The sequence below is a fragment of the Capra hircus genome, chromosome 9 (assembly GCF_001704415.2).
Source record: "Capra hircus breed San Clemente chromosome 9, ASM170441v1, whole genome shotgun sequence".
Taxonomy (NCBI): domain Eukaryota; kingdom Metazoa; phylum Chordata; class Mammalia; order Artiodactyla; family Bovidae; genus Capra; species Capra hircus.
Genome location: NC_030816.1, coordinates 63451756 through 63464437, shown reverse-complemented (window position 1 = coordinate 63464437; position 12682 = coordinate 63451756). Strand labels below are relative to the sequence as shown.

General features: G+C 42.1%; 1 protein-coding gene across 4 annotated transcripts in view; it reads left to right on the top strand.

Moving 5' to 3' along the window:
• Nucleotides 1-12682, top strand: part of NHSL1 (NHS like 1) — a 266654-nt gene that overhangs the window by 116125 nt on the left and 137847 nt on the right. The window contains exon 1 of one of the 4 annotated variants that reach the window (XM_018053262.1): nt 1029-1895. The exons of 2 other annotated variants lie outside the window; for them this stretch is intronic. In XM_018053262.1, coding sequence (XP_017908751.1) covers nt 1694-1895 — 202 coding nt within the window. In that variant the 5' untranslated portion in view covers nt 1029-1693. Of the gene's footprint in view, nt 1-1028; nt 1896-12682 lie in introns of those variants that run through there. One more of the 4 variants, XM_018053264.1, reaches the window with a different exon arrangement.

Genomic DNA, 12682 nt, shown 5'->3' with positions numbered 1-12682 from the left:
ACAGGAAGGGGGTTCTCAGGTGGCTCCGTGGTAAAGAATCCACCTGTGATGCAGGAGAGGCAGCTTTGATCCCTGGGTGGGGAAGATCCCCCTGGAGGGGGAAATGGCAGCCTGTCCCACTGTTCTTGCCTGGGAAATTGCATGGACAGAGGAGCCTGGCGGGCTACAGTCTTTGGGATCACAAAAGAGTCGAACACAACTGAGCGAATAAACAAGGACAGGAGAATGAGATATGGACCCAGCTTTCCACGTGTCCTTACTCTGAATGACTCTTTTGGGAGAGGATACTGACCCAAGTCTCTATGATAGAAAGTTGCAGAAATTCTTCACACCCCTAGGATTGTGTAATTATGCTGGCCTTGGGTGAAATGCTGCACCCTAATGCATTCCAACATGTGGCTCTAGATATTTTGCATGCTCTGATTAAGACTTACAAAGGGCTCGAGCCTGCAGCTAATCGTTACCAGTGTAGCTCTCAGATGATAGTTCTCTGTGATAGTATGACCATTCAAAGAGGAGAGGAATGACCCCCAGGGGCTGCTGGTGGCGAAGCAGAGATGGCTCATCAGTCCCACACTCTGGCTGCTGGTGGAAAATGGGAGAGGCCAAGACAGGTGCAGAAATGGCTGCACTTCACCTTCACTGAAAGCTGCAAGTGACATCACAGCTTGGTCAGTTTCATTCCCTTTGGAAGTAGATGATGAGTTCTTAAATCCGTTTAGGAATGCTGATGAGATTTAACTACATAATCTTTGAAGGCACCTTCTAAAAAATCCCACTTCCAGAAGTGGTCTGATGATAATCCAGTTTTGGCTTTAAAAAATTTGTCCGGAAGTCTGTATTCTACACAGACTTGCATTTTCATAGCTTTGCTGGAGTTCAGAAGTTAGAGCTGCCTCTGAAGTGTTGGCTGCGGGGAGGCGGGGTTTTCTGTCTCCAATGAGGTGGCTTCAGTGTCCGGAAAAGCCTATCGCCTTTCACAGGAGCGCTTACTCTGTAATCCAAGCAATAGCCACGCAGCCTGTTTTATTGTTTGTGGAGTCCTGTGGCTCCTGGGCGCTTCACAGACGGGAAGGAGGGCAAGTGGGGGATTTACGACTCTGCACTGAGCTGGGGCCAGTGAGCCGAACTCTTTGATTTCTCCCAAGTCACCTGTGTGGGTGAACTTTAAACTAGGTACCTGAGTTGACGCTGAATCTTTTTCTCCAGCCTGAGGAGTTCCTTCTGTCTGCAACAGACGGCTGGCTTTCTGCCTGAGTGGGGAAAGATGCCTGGAGGAATAGGATTACAGTGCGGGATGCTAGGTACACACCAGAGAGTCGGAGTGCCTTGGTCCTGCTCTTCGCCAAGTCCTGACAAGTGTTCCTGAAATGAACGTTTTGCTTCTTTTTTAAAATTATACTTTTAGTCATTTTTATTGGGTAGGGGGGGACTGTGGATATTCTTGATCTTTAAACCAAGTACCACAATGTGAAAAAACATTGTTTTTCCCCTAACCTCTCATTTCCCTTTTTTTTTTTTTTTGGTAATTGGATGACACAGAAGCAGTCTTTCTGCAGATTCAGACTCTCAGTATTGTCTGACTAAGTATCAAGGAGGAGGTTCGTGGAAAGGACCTGGGACAATTTGAAAAAACGAGGTTTTTGTTGGCTGGATTGACCTTTCTCTTTAGTCGACTTTGATGTGAAAGAAGATGAAAAAGGAAGTCTCTTCAGGTTCCTTTAGACTCAAGTCAAACCCAGGTTCCCTCTCACGTGCTGTGAGTTGGATAAATTTCTCCTCCTTGTCCAGGCAAACAAAGAGGCTGTTTCGCAGTGATGGGGAGTTGTCGGTCTGTGGGCAGCAGGTGGAAGCAGATGATGAAAACTGGACCTACAGAACCCAGCCCAGAAAAGGTGACTTGACTTTTTTTTTTTTTAAATTTACACATTTTTAAAGTTTGCTCTATACAGTTCTTTGTTTCTATCACTGATTTCCATTCACAGTTTTTGGGCCCTTTCGGAGTTTTTGTGGTGTTTTTGTGTTGGAATTCAGTGTCAGTCATTTGTGTACGTGTCTAAAGTAAAAATACTCCTTCAACTAGGTTCAACTTGAGACCGTGTCCTTCTCAGAAGGATAAAATAGCTGTTATGTGTCCCCAGCACTTTGTCCGCCTCCCCCCCACCTTCCGTACACTCATGTGACCTGTGCAAAGTTCAGTGGTAAGCCACCATCCTGGGAGGTATCGTCTGCTCTTTACAACAACTGAAAGTTAGGATATGGAGCTCTTTTCTAAAATGGTGCGCTGAGAAAACTTTGGGAATTGTGGGTAGGCTTTCTGCATATTTCTTTAAGACAACTGAGTTGCCTGAACGCTTGAATGAACAGGTGCCGGGGTGACACCAAGGAAATGAACACACAGAGCACTAACCCTTGATATTGTGTCCAAAAGGAGTTGTGGGATTTCTTTCAAGTTCCTTTTCAGACCAGTGCTAGTTTCTGTTCTCAGGTTTAACATGTTTTGCCTTCTTTAAGGTGAAGAAAAATATCAGTCCTGGCAGAAAAGAGGAGATCTATTTCAATATTTCTTAAACACACCCCTGTTTTATATTTAGAATTTCTGAGGTCTTCCTCTTAGAATGTTTACTGGAGAGGCTGAATTGTTAGGCTCTAAAATGGTTTCTCCATTCAGAGCAGTGGCACAGCCCAGTGGGGGGAGTGCTATTTAAGGCTTACAAAGGAACCTCATCCAGACATTCCGCGTGATTGTGTTTTCCCTGTTTATCACATTCTTCCCGTGCCAAGAGAAACCTCGCTAAAACCTTTCAGAGACCTGTCATTCCCCTTCTTTCGGGAAACGAAACTGCTGAAATGTGAGAGAATCAACTAAGTTAAATATGAGCTTATGGGGACAGTAATTATATTCCATGGACTGGAAATTAAACGCACCCATCCTTATGGATAATGTAGGTTAAGCCATTTGCTCTTGTCTGTTAAACTGTGGCTCAGGAGGGACTAGTTAATGCTCTTTGAAGGTGTCAGTTGTTTATTATGTCAAGACGGTGGTCCACAGTGGTCTGCTGATACTGAACCACAGTATGATGTTTTTAGTTCAGATGGTGTATAAATTGCCTGGCGTAGAAAAGGCATTTATACTTTCTGGCTGGAGCTGTGTAGTTTAGTAAGTCCACGAACTTTACTTTTTCTAAATCAGGAATAAGCTGTGGTTTTGGTAAATGGGTGGGTTGTAATGTTCGAAGGGTGGATACAGTAGTGCTGTGGTTGGGAGAGAGTGCAGTTTTAATTCCTTTGGGCTTTGCCAGAGGTGGTTGTTTTATGACTTGTTTTGTTTTAAATCAACCGCTGTCAAGTTTGTGTTAAAGACTGTGTACATGTGAGCACGCGGCTTTAGGATTTCTATCATAGATGCTCCATCTAAATTAACACTAAAGGGAAAGAAACTGTGAATTTGCATGGATTAGTTTTGGTTGGGAAATGAAGCAAATACTGTACCCTTGACTTGTAAAAAATAAAGAAGTCATTGTAAAGACCAGAGCGATTTGTGGAAGGAGGACTTGTTTATGTAAGAAAACAAAAGATTGTACCTTTTATCCCTTACTGTAACGGGGAATTCTATAGCCTTTTGAAGATAAATGGGGACATAATACAGTGTGTACATTTATACAGAGCTTAGAAATAATTTGACATGGATAATATTATCACTTTGACTTGCAGTTACGAGGACATCCTTAAAAAGCTGCCTATAGATCAGAATTCATGGTCTTGGATTCTGTTTTCACATTTGACTTGCAAAAGAAAATTGGCTCCCAACTTTGACATGTTGCCTCAGGAGCATTATAACAGTTGATCTTTATTCCGCATAATTCTTTCCTTTGGAGAAACATGGAATGACTTTTGTTTATCCTTAGAGATCAAAAGAGGGAATATCTTTCAGAAAAGTTATACAGGGTTGGAGTTTTGTTTTATTTTTTATTTTTTTTAGGAGCATCAAATAAGCTAGTTGGAGAAGGAAATGGCAACCCACTCCAATATCCTTGCCTGGAGAATCCCAGGGACGTGGGAGCCTGTGGGCTGCCGTCTATGGGGTCGCACAGAGTCAGACATGACTGAAGCGACTTAGCAGCAGCAGCAAATAAGCTAGAAGTCTAACAAGGATTATTAGTCAGTGCCAAGAATACCCAATGGCCATATTAGGATTTGTTTGCAAATAAATATATATTGAAGACATATTGGTCTGATGGGGATTGGATGGCATCTTTCTTTTGTATCTGTCTGCCTAGACCTCATGCATCTGAATCCACTTCCTTTCACCCTGCTCCCTAACCCCCTGCCCTTATTTTAACATTTTTGTGATTTACACGTCTCTAAAAACCTGATCTTCATCTTCTCCTCTGCAGACATATATTACCATCAAGCAGTGACAGCCAGAGGTAGGGCAGTGCAGCTTAACAGGTCTTCCTCAAGTCAGTGGCCCTGTCTGTGTTCTTCCCCCTATCCCCACCCCCAAGGGATCTGTCCGATGGGCTGATGGGGTGTCTGGTTCTGCAGGCTCTCTCCCTCCCATCCACCAGCTGCTGCTAGGTCAGAGTGCTTGCCCTGCTCTCTGCCTACTTCTCCAGGTCACATTGCTTTGCTCAATTAGCCTACTGAATCACCACTATCAGTGGTGTTTCAGTGGTATGTTGAATAAGATGCACATTCAGTTTATTAAACAGTTCTTTCAAATTTTGTTTTTGTGCTTTTTATAGTGAATCTCCATATTAGATTGCTTATCAGTAACACCAGAATAAAGTGTTCAAATGGTTACCCTTATGGCTGTCTATCAGTACACAGTCCCATCACTTTATAATCCATTGTTACTGATTATATTCAAGAAGCTAAGGATAAAATTCCTGAGCCTAAAAAGTAACTAGAAGATACATATTGATATGTCCCAAGCAATCACAAGTAAGGACCTTTGTGCTTTCTCATGTTCTAGCACATGACAAGTTTCAAAACTCTCTTGTATTGACATTGGTACTCCGGAAGGTAAAAATGAATTGAGTAACAGTAGTGAGCCATCCTTATAGTCTTTAGGTGGTGTGATCCACTATAACAGCAGATGATATTTTGACTTAATTAGCCATGATAATCAAGGGTGCGAATCAGTGTCCTTTAGAATATTAATGAACCATGCGCTGTTTTACTAGATGCCCGTGTAGTCAAAAAGTAGAAGTTAGTTGTAAATGAGACAAGCTGTTGCTTTTCTTGTGGAGTTGTGAGAGAATTTAGAAGGAATTTTCATTGAGGATCATGTGTAGGGTACAGAGAAATATAAACACATGGCACCTGAAGTCATGGGGTTCATACTTCAGGGAAGAAGTGAATAAGGCATCTAATGGAGAATTAAAGAGAAAATGCAGGAGAATTGTGAAAAAGTGTGAAAAAAGTTTTAGAATGAGAAGATACTTCATCTGGAGCATTTTCATGTTTTGCAAGGTTTTCCAGCTGTGCATTGATTTAAAGAATATTTAATGAGCTCCTGGTTTGTTTCCAGCACTGTGGAAGGTTTTCAAGGGAGACTAATGACCAGTAATATTTATTCTGTGCTTACCCTATTTCACTTGCTTACTCTTCTTTTGTCAATTAAAACCAAAAGAGGAGGAATAATAGTGGGGTACCCTCTCATTGAGCAGAGTGTGTTTTGTTGGAGCCCCAGTTCTGTTCAGTTGTGCAGAGGCATGATTGATGATTCTGGTATTGGCAGGTCAACAGATTGGGTAATTGACATGCAAAGCCTCAATTTAAAGGGTGCTTTCATTCTCTTCTTCTGGATGTTGCCATATGTATTAATAACATTGCAAAGTTGGAATCATTTGAATTTCAGTTCACTCCCTTCACAATAGCTACAAAAATGATCAGAGAATGGCCTTACTAGGTATCAAGGGTAATGAATAATCCATACACTAGGTAATCAATTGTCCAGTGTGGGAATTGGCCGTATTTAAAATAATTTCATCCCAATGTCCTCGCTGATAAAACAGTCACAGAATACAGAATGCTTGTGCATAATTATATTAGCAGTGACTTCAGATATTATAGTGGAGAAAAATGGCATGGCAGACCAAAAGCTGCAAGGTCAAGATCCTGTTACTATGTAAATACCTGTGATTTATTTTTGATCATAAAATCTTTAACATTATAAGATTTGAGAACATTTCCTCCATGGCATTAAAAAAAACAAAAAAACAAAAAAAAACTTGGGAAATATTGTCAAAGCAGCACCGCAAATTTGAGAGTAAAATTACACATTACACAAATATTTGTGCTGAGGATCACTGTGTATGTTGGAAAAAGAGCAAAATGGAGTTTATCTTGGTGTCTTAATAAAAAGAGGTAAGAAGAATATTCTCAGTGTGGTGAATGTAATGTTTTCTTTCTACTGAAGCTGACATTCTGTGAAAGAGACAAACAATGAATGCCACTTAATATTTTATCTGGTTCGTTGAGACTGCCCTTTATTAACCTTTGTTTTTTCTTTTGAAATTAGAGTCTCTGTCTTGCTACCTTATTGCAAAAATGATCCTATTTGTTATTAAATTGATGAAGTTCTATCAAAATATTTTATCTAATACCCTTTCTTTATTTTCTTGTTTTTAGAAGTTTGTGGATTTTCTTTGAGATTTTGGTACTTATTTAGATTACTGGAGATATCAGAGTAATGAAGGAAATAACTTATTGTGAGAGCTTGGGTTTAAAAGTGAGTAACCTGTGTTCTTTTTTTTTTCTTTTAAAAAATTCAATTAATTTTAAAATTAACATATAGTTAATATAACCTGTGTTGTTTTCCATGGAAATGTCTTTACTGGGTTTTGAAAACTTTTTTGAAATTGTTCTTTACAGTTATTTTAGAAGTAATTAAGAAAGACACTGCACATTAATTAGGGTTAATTTTTATGTCTCTTACAACTTGTATTTATATAATTAGGTATTCATAGAAAGTGTTATATTTTCATGTAATTTCAGGGGTTTGGGATTTAGCTCTCCTTTTCTGTTAAATTAAGTGGGGCGTGTGTGTTTATTTTCACCACAGTATTTCCTATCAGCTGCTTCAGGGAGCTCCAGCGTTGTCAGTTTTATCTCAAGGTCTGTTGTGCTTGCACGCAGTCACTTGTCCGTCTTTACTGTGGTCCACGTCTTCATCAGCTCTTACCTGGCCTTCTGGAAGGTCTTCTCCTTTTGTTATCCTCACTCTTGCTGTCTTTGAGCTATTCATATTCTTGCGTCTACACTATAATTGGAGTGATCTTCTTAAAATACAAACACCGTATATCTATGTATGCTCAGTCACTCAGCCTTGTCCAACTCTTTGCAACCCTATGAACTATAGCCCGCCAGGCTCCTCTGTCCTTGAGATTTCCCAGGCAAGAATACTGGAGTGGGTTGCCATTTCCTCCTTCAGGAGATCTTCCTGACCCAGGGATTGAACCTGTGTCTCCGGCATCCGCAGGTGGATTTTTTGCCACTGAGCCATCGAGGAAGCCCCATAAATAGTCCCCCTTTATCCATGGTTTCAGGTTTTACGGATTTAGTTACCTGTGGTCAACTATAATCTGAAAATGTTAAATGGAAAATTTCAGAAATTATAGCTTTTAAATTGTGCACTATTCTGAATAGCATGATGAATTCTCTTGCCATCCTGCCCTGCGTGGCCCGGGAATGGAGTAACCCCTTTGTTCAGAGTATTCCACCCGTTAGTCACTTAGTGGCCTTCTCGTCTTGGTTACCAGATTGACTGTCATGGTATCGCGGCGCTTGTGTTCTAGTCACCCTCATTTCACTTAGTAATAGCCCCAAAGCAAAAGAGTCATGACGTTCACGATTCAGATAAGCCAAGAGAAGCCATGAAGTGCCTTATTTAAGCGAACAGGTGAACTTCTCAACTAAAGGACAGGGAGAAAAATTGTGTACTGACTGATGTTGCCAAGATCTATGGTAAGAAGGAATCTTCTATCTGTGAGATTGTGAAGAAGGAAAAATAAATTCGTGTTAGTTTTGCTGTTGTGCCTCAAGTTGCAAGTTACAGCCACAGTGTGTCATAAGTGCTTAGTTAAGATGAAAAAAAGCATTAAATTTGTATAATAAGATATTTTGAAAGAGAGATACATTCTTAAATCTCTATTATAGGATTTGTTATTAGTAATTTCTGTTACTCTCTTTCTCCCGCACTGCAGGCAGATGCTTTAACCTCTGAGCCACCATGGAAGCGCCGTTACTCTCTTACTGTGCCTAATTTATAAATTAAACTTTGTTATAGGTGTATGCAGGAACAAACGTAGTGTCAGAGGATGCAGTACTATCCTTGGTTTCAGGTACCCCTGGGGGGTCTTTTTTTCTGATGATCCAACAGATGTTGGCAATTTGGTCTCTGGTTCCTCTGCCTTTTCTAAATCCAACTTGAACATCTGGAAGTACACGGTTCATGTACTACTGAAGCCTGGCTTGGAGAATTTTGAGCATTACTTTGCTAGCATGTGAGATGAGTGCAATTATGTGGTAGTCTGAACATTCTTTGGCATTGCCTTTCTTTGGGATTGGAATGAAAACTGACCTTTCCTAGTCCTGTGGCAGCTGCTGAGTTTTCCAAATTTGCTGGCATATTGAGTGCAGCACTTTCACAGCATCATCTTTCAGGATTTCAAAGAGCTCAGCTGGAATTCCGTCACCTCCACTAGCTTTGTTCGTAGCGATGCTTTCTAAGGCCCACTTGACTTCACCTTCCAGGATGTCTGGCTCTAGGTGAGTGATCACACCATCATGATTATCTGGGTCATGAAGATCTTTTTTGTACAGTTCTTCTGTGTATTCTTGCCACCTCTTCTTAATATCTGCTTCTGTTAGGTCCCTACCATTTCTGTCCTTAATTGACCCATCTTTGCATGAAATGTTCCATTGGTATCTCGAATTTTCTTGAAGAGATCTCTAGTCTTTCCCATTCTATTGTTTTCCTCTATTTTTTTGCATTGATCATCGAGGAAGGCTTTATTTTCTCTCCTTGCTATTCTTTGGAACTCTGCATTCAAATGGGTATATCTTTCCTTTTCACTTCTCTCCAAGGCCAAATTTGCTTATTATTCCGGGTATCTCTTGACTTCCTACTTTTGCATTCCATTCCCCTATAATGAAAAGAATATCTTTTTTTAGGTGTTAGTGCTAGAAGGTCTTGTAGGTCTTCATAGAACTGTTCAACTCCAGCTTCTTACTAGGGCACAGACTTGGATTACTGTGATATTGAATGGTTTGCCTTGGAAACGAACGGAGATTATTCTGTTGTTTTTGAGATTGCATCCAAGTACTTCATTTAGGACTCTTTTGTTGCCTATTATGGCTACTCTATTTCTTCTAAGTGACTCTTGCCCACAGTAGTAGATATAATGGTCATCTGAGTTAAATTCATCCATTCCAGTCCATTTTAGTTCACTGATTCCTAAAATGTCGATGTTCACTCTTGCCATCTCCTGTCTGACCACTTCCAATTTGCCCTGATTCATGGACCGAACTTTCCAGGTTCGTATGCAATATTGTTCTTTACAGTATCAGACTTTACTTCCATCACCAGTCACATCCACACCTGGGTGTTATTTTTGCTTTCTGGAGTAATTTCTCCACTCTTCTCCAGTAGCATATTGGGCACCCTACTGACCTGGGGAGTTCCTCTTTCAGTGTCCTATCTTTTCATACTGTTTTCATGGGTTTTTCATACTATTTTCATACCTTAGCCTTTTCATACTGTTCATGGGGTTCTCAAGGCAAGAATACTGAAGTGGTTTGCCATTCCCCTCTCCAGTGGACCCTGTTTTGTCAGAACTCTTCCACCATGACCCATGTGTCTTGAGTGGCCCTACAAGGCATGGCTCATAGTTTCATTCAGTTAGACTAGGCTGTGAGAGTTGGACTGTGTAGAAAGCTGAGCACCGAAGAACTGATGTTTTTGAACTGTGGTGTTGGAGAAGACTCTTGAGAGTCCCTTGGACTGCAAGGAGATCCAACCAGTCCATTCTAAAGGAGATCAGTCCTGGGATTTCTTTGGAAGGAATGATGCTAAAGCTGAAGCTCCAGTACTTTGGCCGCCTCATGTGAAGAGTTGACTCATTGGAAAAGACTCTGATGCTGGGAGGGATTGGGGGCAGGAGGAGAAGGGGACGACCGAGTATGAGATGGCTGGATGGCATCACAGACTCGATGGACGTGAGTCTGAGTGAACTCTGGGAGCTGGTGATGGACAGGGAGGCCTGGCGTGCTGCGATTCATGGGGTCGCAAAGAGTCTGACACAACTGAGTGACTGAACTGAACTGAGGCTGTGGTCCATGTAATCAGTTTGATTAGTTTTCTGTGATTGTGGTTTTCATTCTGATGGATAAGGATAAGAGGCTGTGGAAGCTTCCTGAGGGGAGAGACTGACTGAGGGGGAAACTGGGTCTTGTTCTGATGGGAGGGGCGATGATCAGTAAATCTTTAATTGAATTTTCTGTTGTTGGGCTGGGCTGTGGTCCCTCCCTGTTGTTTGACCTGAGGCGAAACTATGGTGGAGGTAATGAAGATAACGGCGACTTCCTCCAAAAGGTCCCATGCAGGCACTGCTGCGCTGAGTGCCCTGGACCCTGCAGCAGGCCACCACCGACCCACGCCTCTGCCAGAGACTCCTGCACACTCACAGGCAAGTCTGGGTCGACAAACTGTGGGAAATTCTTAAAGAGATGGGAATACCAGACCACCTGATCTGCCTCCTGAGACATCTGTATGCAGGTTAAGAAGCAACAGTTAGAATTGGACATGGAACAACAGACTGGTTCCAAATTGGGAAAGGAGTACATCAAGGCTGTATATTGTCACCCTGCTTATTTAACTTATATGCTGAGTATATCATGCAGAATACCAGGCTAGATGAAGCCCAAGCTGAAATCAGGATTGTTGGGAGAAATACCAATAACCTCAGATATGCAGATGATACCACCCTTATGGCAGAAAGTGAAGAACTAAAGAACCTCTTGATGAAAGTGAAAGAGGAGAGTGAAAATGTTGTCTTAAAACTCAACATTCAAAGAACTAAGATCATGGCATCTGGTCCCATCACTTCAAGGCAAATAGATGGGGAAACAATGGAAACAGTGAGAGACTTTACTTTTGGGGGACTCCAAAATCATTGCAGATGGTGACTGCAGCCATGAAATTAAAAGACGCTTGCTCCTTGAAAGAAAAGCTATGACCAACCTAGACAACGTATTTAAAAGCAGAGACATTACTTTGCTAACAAAAGTGCGTCTAGTTAAAGCTATGGTTTTTCCAGAAGTCATGTATGGGTGTGAGAGTTGGACTGTAAAGAAAGCTGAGTGCCGAAGAATTGATACTTTTGAACTGTGGTGTTGGAGAAGACTTTTGAGAGTCCCTTGGACTGCAAGGAGATCCAGCCAATCCATCCTAAAGGAGATCAGTCCTGGGTGTTCATTGGAAGGACTGATGTTGAAGCTGAAACTCCAATACTTTGGCCACCTGATGTGAAGAACTGACTCATTTGAAAAGACCCTGATGCTGGGAAAGATTGAAGGTGGGAGGAGAAGGTGCCGACAGAGGATGAGATGGTTGGATGGCATCACTGACTTGATGGACGTGAGTTTGAGTAAGCTCCGAGAGTTTGTGATGGACAGGGAGGCCTGGTGTGCTGCAGTCTATGGGGTCAAAAAGAGTTGGACATGACTGAGTGACTGAACTAAACTGGGCGGGGGAGGGGGGGCCTCTTAGAACGTATCCCCTGTGGATAAAGGGGATCTGCTGTCTGACTCAGTTACTTGTCTGAGGCCCCTAGTGTGTGTGGAATGAAGTCCTTACAGTGGCATGAGACCCTCCTCTATCCTATGCCTTCCGTCTGCTCTCCCTTTTAACTGCACAAGTAGCAGACAGCCATAGCTTTTTCACAACTCTAGAACTTTGATCTCCCAGTCCCTGAGTCAGTCTGGATGCTCCAGTCTCCTCCTCTGCCTATAACTAGCCTGCTTAACCTTCTGAACTTGCTTTAAAACTCTGTGAAGTCTTCCCTGATCCCTGGAGGGCAGAGCAGATTACTCCCTTCTCTGTGTTATTTCTGGGCCTTCTACATACCTCTGTGATTGCATTTATCAGACACTGGGTTGTACTTATTTGTTTACTCTCCTGTGTCTTGAGCTAGACTGTGAATTCCTTTAGGGCAGGGACCAGGTCTTGCTTATCTTTTTTATCCCCAAGGCTAAGTACCCAGAAAAAGGATGCTGATGGGGTGAGCATAACTCACCCCGGACACTCTTAATAGTGCTGTTTATCCAGGCCCGCATGCCAAACAGTACTCTGGATTTGCGTAAAGTGTGGTGGCTTATAGGTGGCACTGTGTGCTTGCTTTGTCGATTATACTGCTGAATGTAATCTTAAAGTGCTCCCAACTCCAGACTCTTCTAAGTGTAGCGAGAGAGGGTGCAGTTTGTGGGAACATAATTTTGGTGGCAGTCCACTGTTTCCTGTTACTCCATGCACACTGTGCCTGTATGAGACACTTTGTACAAGCATTTGACCCCGGCTGTTTTGACCATGAGTAAAGTTGACTTAGTGAACAGGGCTGAGGTGTGGGTTGGATGATGCCGTGTCTGATAAGGAGAGGCAGATGGGGGCTATTGC